At 38.4% G+C, this 16287-nt stretch overlaps 1 protein-coding gene across 2 annotated transcripts in view; it reads left to right on the top strand.

Annotated features, from left to right (window-relative positions):
• slc4a1b (solute carrier family 4 member 1b (Diego blood group)) overlaps positions 1-15917 on the top strand; it is a 28811-nt gene extending 12894 nt beyond the window's left edge. For both annotated transcript variants that reach the window (XM_084669967.1, XM_084669966.1), the window contains 15 exons: positions 1167-1302; positions 1469-1541; positions 1637-1679; positions 1851-2035; positions 6493-6703; positions 8601-8804; positions 9050-9198; positions 9405-9599; positions 10038-10286; positions 10380-10469; positions 12766-12932; positions 13111-13352; positions 13484-13653; positions 13987-14160; positions 14703-15917. In XM_084669967.1, the coding sequence (XP_084526093.1) occupies positions 1167-1302; positions 1469-1541; positions 1637-1679; positions 1851-2035; positions 6493-6703; positions 8601-8804; positions 9050-9198; positions 9405-9599; positions 10038-10286; positions 10380-10469; positions 12766-12932; positions 13111-13352; positions 13484-13653; positions 13987-14160; positions 14703-14783 (2369 nt within the window). In that variant the 3' untranslated portion in view covers positions 14784-15917. The remainder of the gene's footprint in view (positions 1-1166; positions 1303-1468; positions 1542-1636; positions 1680-1850; positions 2036-6492; positions 6704-8600; positions 8805-9049; positions 9199-9404; positions 9600-10037; positions 10287-10379; positions 10470-12765; positions 12933-13110; positions 13353-13483; positions 13654-13986; positions 14161-14702) is intronic.
• The last annotated feature ends 370 nt before the right edge of the window (positions 15918-16287 follow it).

Genomic DNA, 16287 nt, shown 5'->3' on the forward strand with positions numbered 1-16287 from the left:
ACTACGCCACTGAGTGCGTTCACTTGACCATGAGAAACCCAATAGCCGTTGTCGGTTTATGCCAATAATACGATTACTCCGTTTACATGTGTAATTAGTTATGCGATTATTCAAATACGTCTACAAGATTCTTTGTATTAATCGTTGTATGCTCCACGGTCAAAACTTGCACCATCATCCTTCTGCATCAAAGTGTCGCCGTGTCTTCCTGTATCGGCCCTACTGTTGTATGTTTCATTCAATCAACACATTGAATCCTACTAAGAAAGCAGAGTAAACGCACTCAATGATAGGCTACATCTGTTACTGATATTAGCTTACTATCCCAACTAATTTCAGCTGTTAAAACTATAATATTCTTGTTTCATCTAGCTAGCCTACCTTTGTTTAACAGTTCAACTTTCAGCTTCTCCCGCGTTGTAGGCTATTTAAGCTCTTAGCTTTGTTAGATGATGCTGTTCAGCTACCACATTGCCTCTTTAGAGTGAGTCACACATTTTTTTAAATTAATTTCAGCTTGCAGTTATTTGATAATTTCTGTATTTTCAGCCATTTAAATATAATAATTTCAGATTTCAGCATTCCAACGCATTTTCAGAAGGAAATGCATGTTCTAGTTTCAAATCACTGTTGTGACTACAAGAACAAATATACAAGTGTATCATTTGGCTGTTTATCCAAATTCATCTAAAAAACTATGTAGTGTAATATTATCCTGCAATTACATTATTCCAAGAGTTGTTATTCCAGCATAATATAGATAATATATACTATAGAACTAATATAGATTCATATTTTCTATTAATATCATTACCATGTAGATCATGCATATAAATTAATAAATTGTTTCCATCCATGTAATTAACACACACCGACTGACTGCAGGGCATTTTTCACCAGTGCAGATTACAGACCTGAAATCTATGACCATTTTGCAGATCGCAGGTTCACTATTGCCAATGTGTATTTGGCAAATGTTTTTCATATATTATTATTTTTTATGACCTGGCAGTACACTGTAAGGTATTCAAACACAGTTCTTTCCATTTTCAATCTGGCTCCAACCTCTTTTCTACACACGTTCTTTCTCACTCGTGGAATGCATCTTTCCATCTCTATTGAGACTTCCGCACATTTGACATTTGCTGTGGTAATGATATTTTCAGGTGTTGTGATGTTGGATCGTGAAGAGAGCAGTCTATCCAGTATAGCTGAGAAAATGGTGGATGCTCTAGTCAGCAAGAAGGAAATCAGATCTGGTGACCGGGACGGGGTCCTCAGAGCTCTACTGCAGAACCGCAGGTCAAATATGATAATACAGGTGTAACTAGACTAGCATAAGTATACTTAACTAACCTGAAGTAACATTAGGATCTTATAGCTGTTTTTTAGAGCTACTAGTTTTTATCCCAGTATTGAATCTAATGGATAGTCAAGGCTAATTCAATGTGCAATTATTTCTGCTTAGTCAATCAAGCACTCCAGAGAGCCAAGCCTTGATGACTGGAACGGAGATGCAGACCTTCTCAGTTAAAGAGATGGTAAGTTCAGTAGTGTACTGTGGCACCTCACTCACTAGTCTATTATTATCTATGATCTATTTATTCAAAGTTGTTATCATAAATATTTTTTTCAGAGAGATGTATCTGACAGTATAGAAGCCTCCATGGTACTAGTAGGTAAGTAAACATATGTGATGACATGATCTCACTGATGAACAGGATTGCCTTCATTGATCAACTTTTGGTCAAATAATGGTGCCCTGTAGTCCTGTATGCTCTTCTTACCTGACTAATTTGTGTGTGTGCGTGTGTGTGTGTGTGTGTATGTGTGCGTGTTTGTGACTCCAGGAGCTCTTGACTTCCTGGAGCGCCCTACAATGGCATTTATGCGTCTGAAGGAGGCGGTGGTCCTGGACTCGGCTCTGGAAGCCCCTGTGCCTGTCCGATTTGTTTTTGTCCTGGTGGGCCCAAGAAAGAGTGAAATGGACTACCATGAGACTGGTCGAGCAATGGCAGCGCTAATGGCTGACAAAGTGAGTGCTTGAGTGAAAGAAGGTAAACAAGTAAGCAAGACAAGGGAGAAATAGAGAATACTTTTCCATTAAATAAAATAAAACGTTTATAATAAAACTAGTTAGTTATATAGTATTATATAATAATAATAATATATAGTATTATATATAAGTATATACACAACTATTGAACTGAGTTGACACAAATTAACACCTCTTTATTTGTGTAAATAAGGGTGCAAGGCATGTCTCTTTTCATCTTAGGCTTGCTGTAGGCTTCAAACAAAATACCTTTTTTCTTAAATAAAATAAAAATTGACCACAAACAAAAAGAAAATGTACTGGCTATTTAACTTTTTTTTTGCCATCTCAGGTAAATTTGCATAATTTTTTAAAGGTTTGCCACAAAGTAGGTTAAGTGTTGGGAGGCGTGCTGGATACACAATATAATTACAATTTACATAAGTGTAATTGTGTCAATAAAGGTTATTATATGGAAGCAAATCAGTGACATGATGTTTTGAATTTTAAAAGGCATCTAATACTAAATATTGAAATAAAAAAATTGAAAAACACCAAATTCTCATCTCAATATATTTCAGTATAAAATAGGATTCTGGTTTCTCAAATTCTAGCACAAAAAATTTGATCTTAAAAAATTTGAGATTAACAAATTCAAACCCCCAAAATTTGAGCCCCAAAAAATCGAGCCTATCAAATTCACTCAAACTCAATTTTTTTCAACTGGAATTTGATAGGCTCGAATTTTTGGGCTCAAATTTTTTGGGGCTTGAATTTAAGATTATTTAGATATCCTTTTTTTTACTCAAATTACATTAACCTGAATTTTATTTTACATTGAAATATATTCACATGAGAATTTGGCCTTGTTTATATTTCAATATTAAGTATTCAATGCCTTATAAAATTCAAAACATTATGTCACTGATTTACTTCCATATTCTTGTCTAAATCTTTCTCATTCATATTTTTTTATTCTTCATATTAATGTCAATTTAAATTCCCAAACAGAATTGCTTTAAGTTTATTTGTTTCTGTCCATGAACATTTATGTATTATAGGTGCGTCCCAGCTTGTACATTTTTTCACATGCTGACAAATAGATCTACAGTAATTACTTACTGTAAACATAGCTTCAACTGTATTATATTTATTGATACTGGAACACTTCCTATACAGAAAATGGACCGCAGTAGGCCAAACATCTGCAGCATTCGCTAGTTAGCTAGTTAGTTTGCCACCCTAACAGATCTAGTGGTCACGGGTTCAAATCTCTCCCTGTGCATCGCTTTAGATCAAAGGTTTACTGATTGAAAATATACAGTTTTAAATTAATTCATCTCGCACATGAATGTAGAAAATTTTACTGAATCTGAGTCATTTCACTTTCAAACCAAATTGCACCAAATTGTTTCAGACTTATGTAATCGTTACTGTATCGTTTCGAAGCTGACGTATTTAGAAACGTGTCAAACCATGCTGGATATGAGAGATACACATCCCGGGTGGAAAAAGGAGGGTCAATTAATGCTATAAACGGCAGCCGCATCTATAAAGCAATTACTGCCAGTCCCCCAGACAGTCCTTTCATGCCAGTCTATCCATACTGTGCTGCATTATACAAATACAACATGTGTGGTAGGAGTTTGTCCATCGCGAAACTTTAACCGATGTAGTAAAGTGAATTATGATCGGGAGTCTGCACACAGTGTTGCACACTTTGTTTTTACTTTGAAGTGACCAGGCCATATTCCAAAAAGCGAATTTAAGCCAGGCATGTCAGTTACTTTCCAGTTTATTTGGTAAACTCGTTTTATGGAACAGGCACTTTTATTTTGTATTTTTCCTTACGGCTTGGACGCGAACTCTGTCAAAAATAGAAAAGCTACCTATCTTTGGCAAAGCTGCGCAGAAGGTCACGTCTGGGACACTTCTGAAACGCAGAAGGGTTTGAACTGCACCATTGAATAAAGTGGCTGCAATATATGGAATGCCATTTGAATCTAAATTAAATCATTATGAAATAATTAAATAATAATTAGTTCATTTAAATAAATAGGTGAATAAATGGGTGAATGCATGAATAAATATGTCTATGAAATAAACCCTGAAAAAAGATGGCAATAAATATGTAAATATTGCATCATATAAATATTCACCTAAATAAATATATAAATACATTTACTTATTTCAAAATTACGTTTTTCAAAAGACCACATTTATGTCATGGGACTTTTATTTCCTAATGCCACATTTACATTTATTCATTTAGCAGACACTTTTATCCAAAGCGAATTCCAAGAGAGAGCTTTACAAAAAATGCATAGGTCAATGATCATAAACAATGAGATAGCCCCAAAATCATTGTGGGTAGCCAAACATGAGCATACATTGTGATTATCAAATATGTATCAATGGAAAGAAACAAAAGAGCATGCAGTTGAACAAATTACAAATTAAAAAACATGAACCTCAAAAGTGCAAGAGTGTACTTGTTGGAAAGCAAGCAAATATATATATACATACATATGTATATGTATATGTTATTTACAGCGAGTACAAGTAGTTAACTCAGTTACAACTAAACAACAAGCGCAACAAGTCCTTCAATAAGTGTCATTGTGCTCCTGGAGGAAATAAACTAACATCGGATCCACAAGGCCGGATTAACCATTTGGGCAACTGGGCACTTGCCCAGGGGCACATGACATCTAGGGGGCCCTGGACAATGTCAACTAAAATGTTATATCACGTTATGAACGCAGTCCTAACTTTCCTTAATGTGAGTACTTTATTGCAACTCGTTCAATCAAAATATTATTTTAAATCACGTCAAAAACTGTGTTTGTGTAGTCTAGTAGCCAGTGCCGCCGCCTCCATAACGCGCCTTGCCGGGTACGAGTCTTGGGATCGTTTTTCACGTGACCTGCATAGGCTCAGTACTGGTAGCTAGAAAAAACTGAAACCATTTGTTATATTTGACTGGGTCTTCGGATATGGATCTTTGGATTGTTTTTCACATGACCTGCATAAGCTTAGTACTGCAGCGTTTTGAAAGTGGGGGGGACACATTTTGCCGGGGGGTCCAATTTTAAGCCAATTTTTTTAAAGATGTAGATGCAATTTCCTGCTTTCTGGTGCATTTACCACAACTATTACTACCATAGTTGTTATACATATATTGAGGGGCTGTACATTTAAATATTTTGAAAACTAAACTTCCCAATAAGCAATGGGACATCTTCAACTACCTGTCATCTTTCAGCACTCACCTCAGCAACAGAGCTGTCTCCACTGCCCCTGCATGCTGCCCCTGCCTCTGACTCACTCTCAATCTCAACCACCTAGGCTATATCAGGAGACATGGAGATGCATTGAGCATTCTTTCATATTGATAATTGACATAAGCTTAATGTAGTTTAATGTGTTCGTATGAAGATTTCTGAGGAAGTGGCCTGGGCTTGAATCTGGCCCAGGACCTTTACTGCATGTCATCCCCCTTCTCTCTCTCCCCACTTCTCCTGTCCTCTTGAAACATAATATATCTGTCACAAATCCTATAAACAAACAATCCTCCGTGTGTTTTCCAAAGTCTAATGAATATTTGTCAGCCCACAACATGTAAAGCAAATGCTTGCTTCCCCTGACAGACCAAGGTCCCAGTTATCTAAGTTATTTGTCCTCCACTAAAACAGCTTCATATTTTAAGAATGGGTTTGCATTCTATAGAAATATACAACTTCAAACTCTGCTCCTTGTTGCTGCACATGTTACTGCCTATGCACATTCCATTCCCAAAATTTAGTTTGATTTATAGGGTTAATCAGGTCTGATAATCTGAGGCAATACTAACACAAATATTTTACACATTCGCAGGTAAGATAAATATATTATATCCTGTGACCTAATATTAAATTACAATCATCAGTCAAGACTACCCCTTGGTATAGTAATTTGGAACCATTTTTCAAATTGTTTGTTCTCTCAATGTCTTTTAAAACTTGCGACATTCCTTCAACCACCAAACAATCCCATCAGTTTCTCCTACTCCAAACTTTGCAGAGACTTTGCAAAACACACCTGAGGTGGCATGAAAAATGTAAAAGGACAGGAGCAATTTACTTTTTGATAGGCAAATAGTAGTGTTCTAAAAGTAAACCAGGTGGCTGAGTGGGTAGAGCATCGGGCTAGTTATCTGAAGGTTGCCAGTTTGATTCCCGGCCGGTGCACATGACGTTGTGTCCTTGGGCAAGGCACTTCACCTTACTTGCCTAGGGGAGAATGTCCCTGTACTAACTGTAAGTCTACAGTAAGTAAGAGCGTCTGCTGAATAACTACATGTAAACAATGTACACTGAGAGACCCATGTTCTAATATTGACCCTGTCCCAATTTATGTAGATCTCTAGTATCTGAAATTATGTAGAAAAATACTTTCCTTCCTTCACTTCACCCAAGGTGTTCAACCAAAGGGCATTCCAGGCACAGAGTAACCGTGAGTTGACTGAGGCTGTAGCTGACTTCATGGACTGCAGCATCGTGATTCCACCTACAGAAATCCGAGACGAGGCAATGCTCTCCTCGATCATCGGCTTTCAGAAGAAGCTGCTGCAGGACAGACTCCGTCCCTCGGAGCCGTCGCTTCGTCTGGACATCCAGCCTCGCAGACGTTAGATGTTTATCAACATTTTTCCACCAATATAACCTATTGCATTTGGTTTGGGCATTCACATTCTAAGCCAAATTAGTCAACAAGCCACAAGCTACTGTAGATGCACATGCACTGAAATACAGTTACCGAAAAACAAATCTGCTCCCCTGCTGATTTTGTACGTTTGCCCACTGACAAATAAATTATCAGTCTATAATTTTAATGGTAGGTTTATTTGAACAGTGAGAGACAGAATAACTCAAATAAATCCATAAAAACGCATGTCAAAATTGTTATAAATTGATTTTCATTTTAATTAGTGGAATTTTCTAAACTCTCCACCATAGCCAAGACCAAAGAGTTGTCCAAGAATGTCAGGGACAATATTGTAGACCTACACAAGGCTGGAATGGGCTACAAGACCATCGCTAAGCAGCTTGGTGAGAAGGTGACAACAGTTGGTGCGATAATTCGCAAATGGAAGATCTCACCTTGTGAAGTTGCAATGATCATGAGAACCGAATCAGCCCAGAACTACACGGAAGGATCTTGTCAATTATCTCAAGGCAGCTGGGACCATGGTCACCAAGAAAACTATTGGTAACACACTATGCTGTGAAGGACTGAAATCCTGTAGCGCCCCCCAAGGTCCCCCTGCTCAAGAAAGCACGTGTACAGGCCCGTCTGAAGTTTGCCAATGAACATTTGAATGATTCAGAGGAGAACTGGGTGAAAGTGTTGTGGTCAGATGAGACCGAAATCGAGCTCTTTGGTATCAACTCAACATGCCGTGTTTGCTGCCTATGACCCTAAGAACATCCATCCCCACCGTCAAACACAGAGGTGGAAACATTATGCTTTGGGGGTGTTTTTCTGCTAAGGGGACAGGACAACTTCACAGCATCAAAGGGACGACGGATGGGGTCATGTACCATCAAATCTTGGGTGAGAACCTCCTTCCCTCAGCCAGGGCATTGAAAATGGGTCATCGATGGGTATTCCAGCATGACAGCGACCCAAAACACACGACCAAGGCAACAAAGGAGTGGCTCAAGAAGTAGCACATTACAGTCCTGGAGTGGCTTAGTAAGAAGCTGAAGCTTTGAGTTGTCAAACGTCAGTCTCTAAACCTTAATGGCTTGGAGAAGATCTGCGAAGAGAAGTGGGACAAAATCCCTCCTGAGATGTGTGGAAACCTGGTGGCTAACTACAAGAAACATCTGACCTCTGTGATTGGCTAGTGTTTTGCCACCAACTACTAAGTCATGTTTTGCAGAGGTGTCCAATACTTATTTCACTCATTAAAATGCAAATACATTTATAACAATTCTGACATTAGTTTTTCTGAATTGGTCTTGTAGCCTTGTGTATGTCTACAATATTGTTCCTGACATCCTTGGACAGCTCTTTGGTCTTGGCCATGGTGGAGAGTTTAGAATCTAATTGATTTATCGCTTCTGTGGACAGGTGTCTTTCATACAGATAACAATCTGAGATTAGGAGCACACTCTTAAAGGGAGTCCTCCTAATCTTAGTTTGTTATGAGTGCTCCTAATTTCAGGTTGTTATCTGTATAAAAGACACCCGGGAGCCAGAAATATTTCTGATTGAGAGGGGTTCCAATACATATTCCACTCTTTCAAATGGAAATCTATTAATAACAATTTTGACATTTTTTGACAGTTTTTCTGGATTTATATTTGTTATTCTGTCTCTGTTCTCCCACTGTTCAAATAAACCTTTCATTAAAATTATAAACTATTCATTTATTTGTCATTGGGCAAATATACAAAATTAGCAGGGGATTAAAAACATAAATAATTCTCACTGTAATCCATTAGAACTATTTGTAAAAAAAAAAGAAATCTGGTATACGATGCTGATGTTTAAATATTTGTGACATTTGTCTTCCCAGTATCTAAACGATTTGTGACGCCGTCTGAGGATCCTCTTGCTCGTACTGGTCAGCCTTTTGGTGGAATGATACGAGATGTGAAACGACGCTACCAGTATTACATGAGTGACATAACAGATGCACTCAATGCCCAAGTCCTTGCTGCTGTCATTTTCATCTACTTTGCTGCTCTGTCCCCTGCCATCACCTTTGGGGGTCTGCTTGGTACTGTTGCAATTTTTTTCTTGTGTTTACTTGTGTGAGTTATGTGTTTACCATGAACATATAGAGAATACAATGATAAGTCTGTTAGACCAATTAGACATGGATATTTCAAAGCTCCTGCACAGTAGGCTGTCTGCATGTGACACATAAGCAGCGAGCATGTAATTCAATACCTGCCATGTACATATAGGTCTGTAAACACACTCCTTTGCCCCTCCCTCCACCCTTTTCCACCCCGCCTACAGCTGATAAGGTGGACAACATGATGGGGGTCTCAGAGCTCCTAATTTCTACCAGCATCCAGGGAATCATCTTCTGCTTTGTAGCTGCCCAGCCTGTCTTGGTCATTGGCTTCTCTGGTCCACTGCTTGTTTTTGAGGAAGCATTCTTTGCTGTAAGTGATGCCAAAAAACCTTCATTTTGACTTTTTAATTGACAATCCATGTGCTGCATTAAACAGGTTAAATGTAAGTCTCAGTAGATGAAGATTTGCTCCATCCATGACCTATATGTTAATAATAACTCTATATTGTAATGTTCATGGTTTCAGTTGAAAAGTAATTCAGCCACAGACTAACATAAACTTCATTCCCCATCCAGTTCTGTAAATCACAGGAAATAGAGTACATTGTGGGGCGCGTTTGGGTAGGTGCGTGGCTGGTGATCATTGTGACAATAATCGTAGCCTTTGAAGGCAGCTTTCTGGTCCGCTTTATCTCACGCTTCACCCAAGAGATCTTCTCCATCCTCATCTCCCTCATCTTTATCTATGAGACCTTCGCCAAGCTGGGCAGGGTATGTTTTTATTGTACCTTAATTTACGATCATTTCTATTCATAGTTCATAATTATCATTAAAAAATTCATATGAAAGAAGTATTGGATCAATGTGTCGCTGGCTTAAGGCTGATTTCAACTGACCTCAAGTGTTCAATAACATGTTAATTGACATGACAAGTATTCAGGAACGTACAATGCCTTGTGGAACTATAGAGCATTGTTGTGGGGGTCCCAAGTTAACTGCAGACTAGGAGTCCTCCTCACTGTTGATGCTGATATTTGTGGTGATATTTATGTGGAGGACTGTTGTATATTCAAAGGAACGCGAGTTCTGTAATCACGATGGTCTTTGCAGTACATATAACTTGGCCTTCAGCCATCATTTAAAACCACATGTTGATGTTCTAAATACATTTTATATATCTAAAACTAAAATATTTGTATTATTTTTTAGACATTCAATACCCACCCACTGATCCTGAACTATGATCATCTAAATAACACAAATGAAAATCCCTGGCACCCTGTCGTCATCCATGACCACATCTTTGACAACAGTACAGGGAACACTACGACTATTACCAGCATCATCAACCAAGCCTACCCCAACACTGCCCTCCTCTCCATGTGCCTCATGTTAGGTTGCTTCTTCATTGCCTTTTTTCTGAGACAGTTCAAGAATGGAACCTTCTTGCCTGGAAAGGTCAGCAAACATAATCCTTGCACTTGTATTTTACAGTGAAGCTGAACACTTTACATGGACTTTCTATGCAGGTCCATATACTTTTTATTTCAGGTCCGTCGCTTGATTGGGGACTTTGGTGTCCCCATTGCCATTTTCCTCATGATCGTTGTGGATATAAATATAGAGGACACCTACACTCAGGTTAGTTCAGACATCTCGCTTTTTTTACAATGCTCTATTACAAATAGTAAAAAGTCCCAATTTAAATTATAAAGTTGAACAGATACGGGGCTTCGGCCCACCACCTAAGAGGTTCCGGCAGTCATTGGCTGGCAGACAGTTTCAAGAAAATTTGGGTGCATGAACATTGATAGATCGGGAAGGGAGACACTACAATACAGTCCTTAAAACTTCAGTTTTCTTTGAGGAATATTAAGATATTGGATTTTACAAGAGATACTGCAAGGCTGTATATTTAACAGACGTGGTTGTGCCACTGTCAGAGCTACACATGGCTGATGATTAAACCCACCACCTCCAAGTCCTCAAGGTGGCTTATTCTAGTTCTAGTTAAGTAACCAAGGTAACTTATACTTTTGAACTAGCCTGGTCTGTGTCAGGCTAAAAGTCTAGCTAAATTAAGATGTGTTGCAAATAATTTGAAACAGGTGGAAATAGAATGTCAAAAGACAGTTCTGTCGAGTGAATTACAGCCCGCAAAACATTTTTGTTCTCTCCGTGTTCGGAAAGTCAGTGCAGACTTTTTTTCTCAATATGACCCAGCGTTAATTAATTTACATTTCTACTTGATCTCCAAAGAATGTATTAATTTAAATAAACAAGCTAACAAATAATGTCACTTTCCCTGTTTTCAATAGCCATTGGTTAACTGACATAAAACAAGGCCCAAACTAAGCAGTGTGTCTTGACAAGTTTTGTAAATTATGTAAATTATGGCGTATCTTCAACCCTGTGAATGACGGTGCTCAGATTACTCAAAGAGCATTCATCCCACGAGCCCTAAGGGTCTTCAGAGACAGAAGTAATGCTTCCCTGACCAGTATCTGTGGAAGAAGTATAGGTTCAGCAGGCCCAGCATAGTTTATCGAGATAGATTTGATTGTCATTCTTAAAAATATACATATAGAAAAACACTTTAGCAACTCTTAAGGGTGGCAATGAACACATATAAGAGCAGCCTACTTTCCTTAGTAGAAAGTAGTAGAAAGGACTATAATAATAGACTATAATAGTAGAAAGGAGGGTAGTAGACTGCAGTCTATGTAGGTAGGTCTAGACTATGTAGTCTGCTGGAATTACACACAAAAAAAGGCTAAACCTTTTTTTGCCTTTGCCAAAGAAGGCTGAGTAATTTTCCGCCCCTGCCCTTCAAACAACCAGTCTGCCACTGTCCATGCCCCATCTGGACCTATGGAGGCAGACTATATTAATTGGAAATATTTCCATTGCCTACATGTACAGGTGTACATTTAGATTATGGGGCAGCTGTCCATACACTACGACAGAATGGTAATAATTGTATTTGGATTAAATGTGCATGTGTAATATAATAATTAAATATTCTTAGTCATGCTAAGCAATTTAAAATGCTAAAAGCTACAGTTTGGGTCACCTTCTGATCTAGATGTCTGTGCTGGATCTGTTTAATAATACTTATTTCAGTAAATCCCCATTTTAGTCATGGTCATCTTTCATTTTTATTTTAAAGCTCAGCATTTAGCTTATCAGTTAATAAATGTGTGTGTCAGAGTTTTTTTTTTTTTTTCAAGATGTGAAGACAAAAACATTATTCGCCCACAGTCCAAACCATGGCCTTCTGCAGTGTCTTGAATTTTATACATAACCGACATCCAAATACAATTTTCAATTGTCAATTTTCTTTTTGTGTCTATTACTCTCAGCTTCCTGTTGAGAATATAGGCCAGTGATTACTGTCAGAACGGTTTCAGACAACTCATCAAATTACGCTATAATTATCAGTAGGCAACAGGAATGAACTTTGCTTTACTTTTCTTTTGCTTTTATACTTGACAAGCAGTTGCCATTGAAAACATGTTAGAATCATCAGCATCACAATAATATATATAAACTTTGAATAGAATAATTATCTGATCACATCATATTATTGATGTTCTTCCGAATAAAGGATTGGAATACATCCCTAGAACAGGGATTGTTGAAGGAACTTTATGCTTTATGCGAGGATGTACACACAGGAACGCAAATCAACACTAGCAAAGCACAAGTTAAATAAGATTACCATCCATTTTCGTGCTTAGATGTATACGTACACACCTAAACTGTTTGCATTCCAGGGTGAAACACAATTTCTTCATTTCAAGGCAATACTGTCCTATAAAAAACATAATTTAGTATAAATGTAGTGAATTCACATTTGCTGTTCTTTAATTTATGCTAGAAACAGATTGTATTACATTTTATTAATGTTGGCCAACTCCTGTGTTTTCTTGGGCAGAAACTAGTGGTGCCCAAAGGCCTGATGGTGTCTAATCCACAAATGAGAGGATGGTTTATCAATCCTTTTGGGGAGCACAAGCCTTTCCCTGTGTGGGTTATGTTTGCTTGTGTTGTCCCTGCCTTGCTAGTGTTCATCCTCATCTTCCTTGAATCACAGATCACCACGTGAGTGAAATCAACATTAACACATGGTAGTGATTCATTCAAAATTACCTCAAGAAATAAATAATTCAAAACAATTGTAGATGGCACACTTTACATTGAACACTTTTTTGTCCATGAAGTTGAGGATTAATGTACTCATAATCTGACACCTTTTTGTAATGATCCATCCATTCTTCAGGCTGATTGTGAGTAAACCAGAGAGGAAGATGGTTAAGGGGTCTGGCTTTCACTTTGACCTGCTCCTCCTGGTGGGCATGGGAGGGTGCAGCGCAATACTTGGAGTGCCATGGCTAAGTGCAGCCACAGTACGTTCTGTCACCCATGCCAACGCCCTAACCATCATGAGCAAAGGACCAAAGCCTGAGATTGAGAAGGTGTTGGAGCAAAGAATCAGTGGGATTTTGGTGGCCCTGCTTGTTGGTACGTATTTGGATGTTAATCTCTACTCATTTGACTAGGGTCAATAACAAACTTGTGCCATATAGCACATTCATAAAAGCACATGCCATTTTGAAGACAATACTGCACATTGATCACCCCTCTTTTCTCAGGGCTTTCAATCCTCATGGAGCCTATTCTTAAGATGATACCCATGGCAGCTCTTTTTGGGATCTTCCTTTACATGGGAATCACTTCTCTCAACGGCATCCAGCTGTGGGATCGCATTCTACTTCTGTTTGTTCCCAAGAAGTATCATCCCAACGAGCCCTATGCCACAAGGGTAAACCTGACCGCTTGGACCACACTATCCAGGGCCAGCATGCCATAAGTCTGTATTGTCCTGGACCATTAGGATAGTGGCAGAACATTTCAATAAAGTGTTCCCACATTTAAAAAAGTACCAGGGACATTCCTAACATTTGTATTATATTTAGTAATAGACACAAGTTTAGAAGTATTTAAAGCGGTCTACAGTATATAGTGTGTATGCGAATTCCATGTCAGCTTTCAAATGAAGCCTGTCAGATATCGTTTAAAAGTCTGACGCTAGTTTTTTCTTAGATGTACACTACTACATTCTAATTCTGAAATAACCTCCACATTTCTGTTGCAGGTTAGCACTAGCAGGATGAACTTGTTCACCATAATCCAGATGGTGTGTTTGGCGGCTCTGTGGATCATTAAATCCAGCCCAGCCTCCCTCGGTCTGCCGTTTGTCCTTATACTCACCATCCCCCTACGCATGTTCATGACTGGACGCCTATTCACTGAATTGGAGATGAAATGTGTAAGTTGTCATATGTAAATACATTTTGTTTAGTTAGGTTAGTTTTGGAGGTGATTTACAGATGTTTTTGTATTACATTTACAATGAATGGCAACAGATACAGATATAGATACATACATACAACACAAGGACGAGAATGCCATAGTTTATAACAGTATTATAGCCACAAAAATATCATATAATAAGGAGCTCATTTCTTGTGATGATCTCATTTTGTGCTCAACCGCCTCCTCTTGCTGCGTGAAGGTTGGCTCAGGAATGGGTTTTATATAACATGTTCAGTTTTTGTCTTACATTTATGAAAATAACCTATTGGTAGTGCAGCTCATATTGCCGGGTATTTGGTATTGCACTATGTTGACTAGCTATATTGTGCTGTGTTTGGTCAAATGTTCCCACGATAAAACCTTGAGTGTACATTGCATTTCAAGTTCTGTCAACGTAAAAAGTATCTGTGTGTGAATTGTGAGGTATATGTATGTTTTCCTTGACAGGGTCCTCATGATTTAGACTAATTGTGACTTCTTGTTTTTTTGTTTCAGCTGGACGCTGATGATGCCAAAGTTACTTTTGAAGAAGAACCAGGACAGGATGTATACAACGAATCACAGATGCCATTATAGAAATGTTAAAAAATGTTTTGAAAATGCTTTGCTCAAATGATGCATCTTTGACATCACCCCCCTGTTGATGAAACTGATCAAATATACACAATTTCCATTTTCATTGTTGAATTCATCTGCTATAAAAGTATTTTCTTTACAACTCCAAAAAGTACATACAGGCAGCTAATAGTCTATAGAAATATTTCTGTTTATATATTTGTTTTATTTACAGTACTCCAATAGTATAAATGTGAATGCATCTCAAAAGAAACTGCCTTGTAAAAACATTCAGATTCAATTGAATGTGTAAGACTAACAATGTATAAATATACAGATGGGCGACAAATTAAAGGGAAAAACACAGAATGAAGTACCTTGAGCCAACAGAACAGGTTTAATACACAATGACACAGATTCCACAAGTGTCTCTGGAACTACTGGAGGGTTGGGACCCATTCTTCCAGAGGACCTCATGTGATGGTGGAGACAGGCAGGTTGGTCCAAAATCTCCCATAGCTTGGCTAAAATCTCCCATTTAATTGGCTTAATATCTGGTCACACGTAATATGATTCACATTACTTTCATACATATAACCATTTAGTGACCCCTTGTCCTCTAAGGAGGGGGGCATTGTAATCCTGGAAGACACCACTCCCATCAGGATAGGCAGTGGCACTTCTTAAGGAGACATAGGCTGTTTATCAATCCGAAGAACGCTGAGAACGCAAGTACATTCTTTTGAAGAACGTTCTTGCAAGCGTCCTTGCGAGAATGGTTTTACAAGTCTGCAAAGACTTCTGGGAAATCAAAGCGTTCTCACTGGTCAAGTCACCATCCGATGCATGCTCGATAAAAGGGGCGGATCAGGAACGTTTCCGGGTCATTTTTGGCGTTCTTGGTGACTTGTGTTCTTTGGATTGGAACCGTACTTGGGCAATGAAAGATGACGTCAAACGAGTTCGCAAGAACACTAGAATGGATAAAACGTGGATTGATAAACAGCCGTGGTTGAGCAGTCGTTCTGAATCTTCTTAATGAATCCTTTCACTTACATCCTTTCATGTTGCCATCACAAGTTCGATTTATATACTCAGCATTTATATACTCAGCATTTTAAATCAGTCTAAAATTTTCTTTTTCTTTCTTTTTTCAATTGCTGGTAAATGTGTAAATAATCCATTAGGATTACTACTCAATATTTGTTGTACTCTCAATAAAGGAATTTTAATTTTAATTACTGGCTTATTTGGACTGAAATTGAATGATCCCTTTCTTGTAAACCAATCGAATAATTGCGGTCCGACTACGATCTGATCGATACCCCGAGATAACTCGGTCCGAGTTTGTTGATAATTCGGACATTGCATGCTTGTAAACGGTTAATTGGACTATGAACTGGACTCTGTGTCTTTGCGCATGCTTGAGATCCCGCCGCCCTCCCTCCCAGGTCGTGACCTGGAAGACGAAAGAGACGATAAGTTGTCGCTGCCGGGAGCCGGCCCGGCAGAAACAAACGAACAA

Source organism: Hypomesus nipponensis, chromosome 13 (assembly GCF_054491055.1).
Source record: "Hypomesus nipponensis isolate SF chromosome 13, ASM5449105v1, whole genome shotgun sequence".
Classification (NCBI taxonomy): domain Eukaryota; kingdom Metazoa; phylum Chordata; class Actinopteri; order Osmeriformes; family Osmeridae; genus Hypomesus; species Hypomesus nipponensis.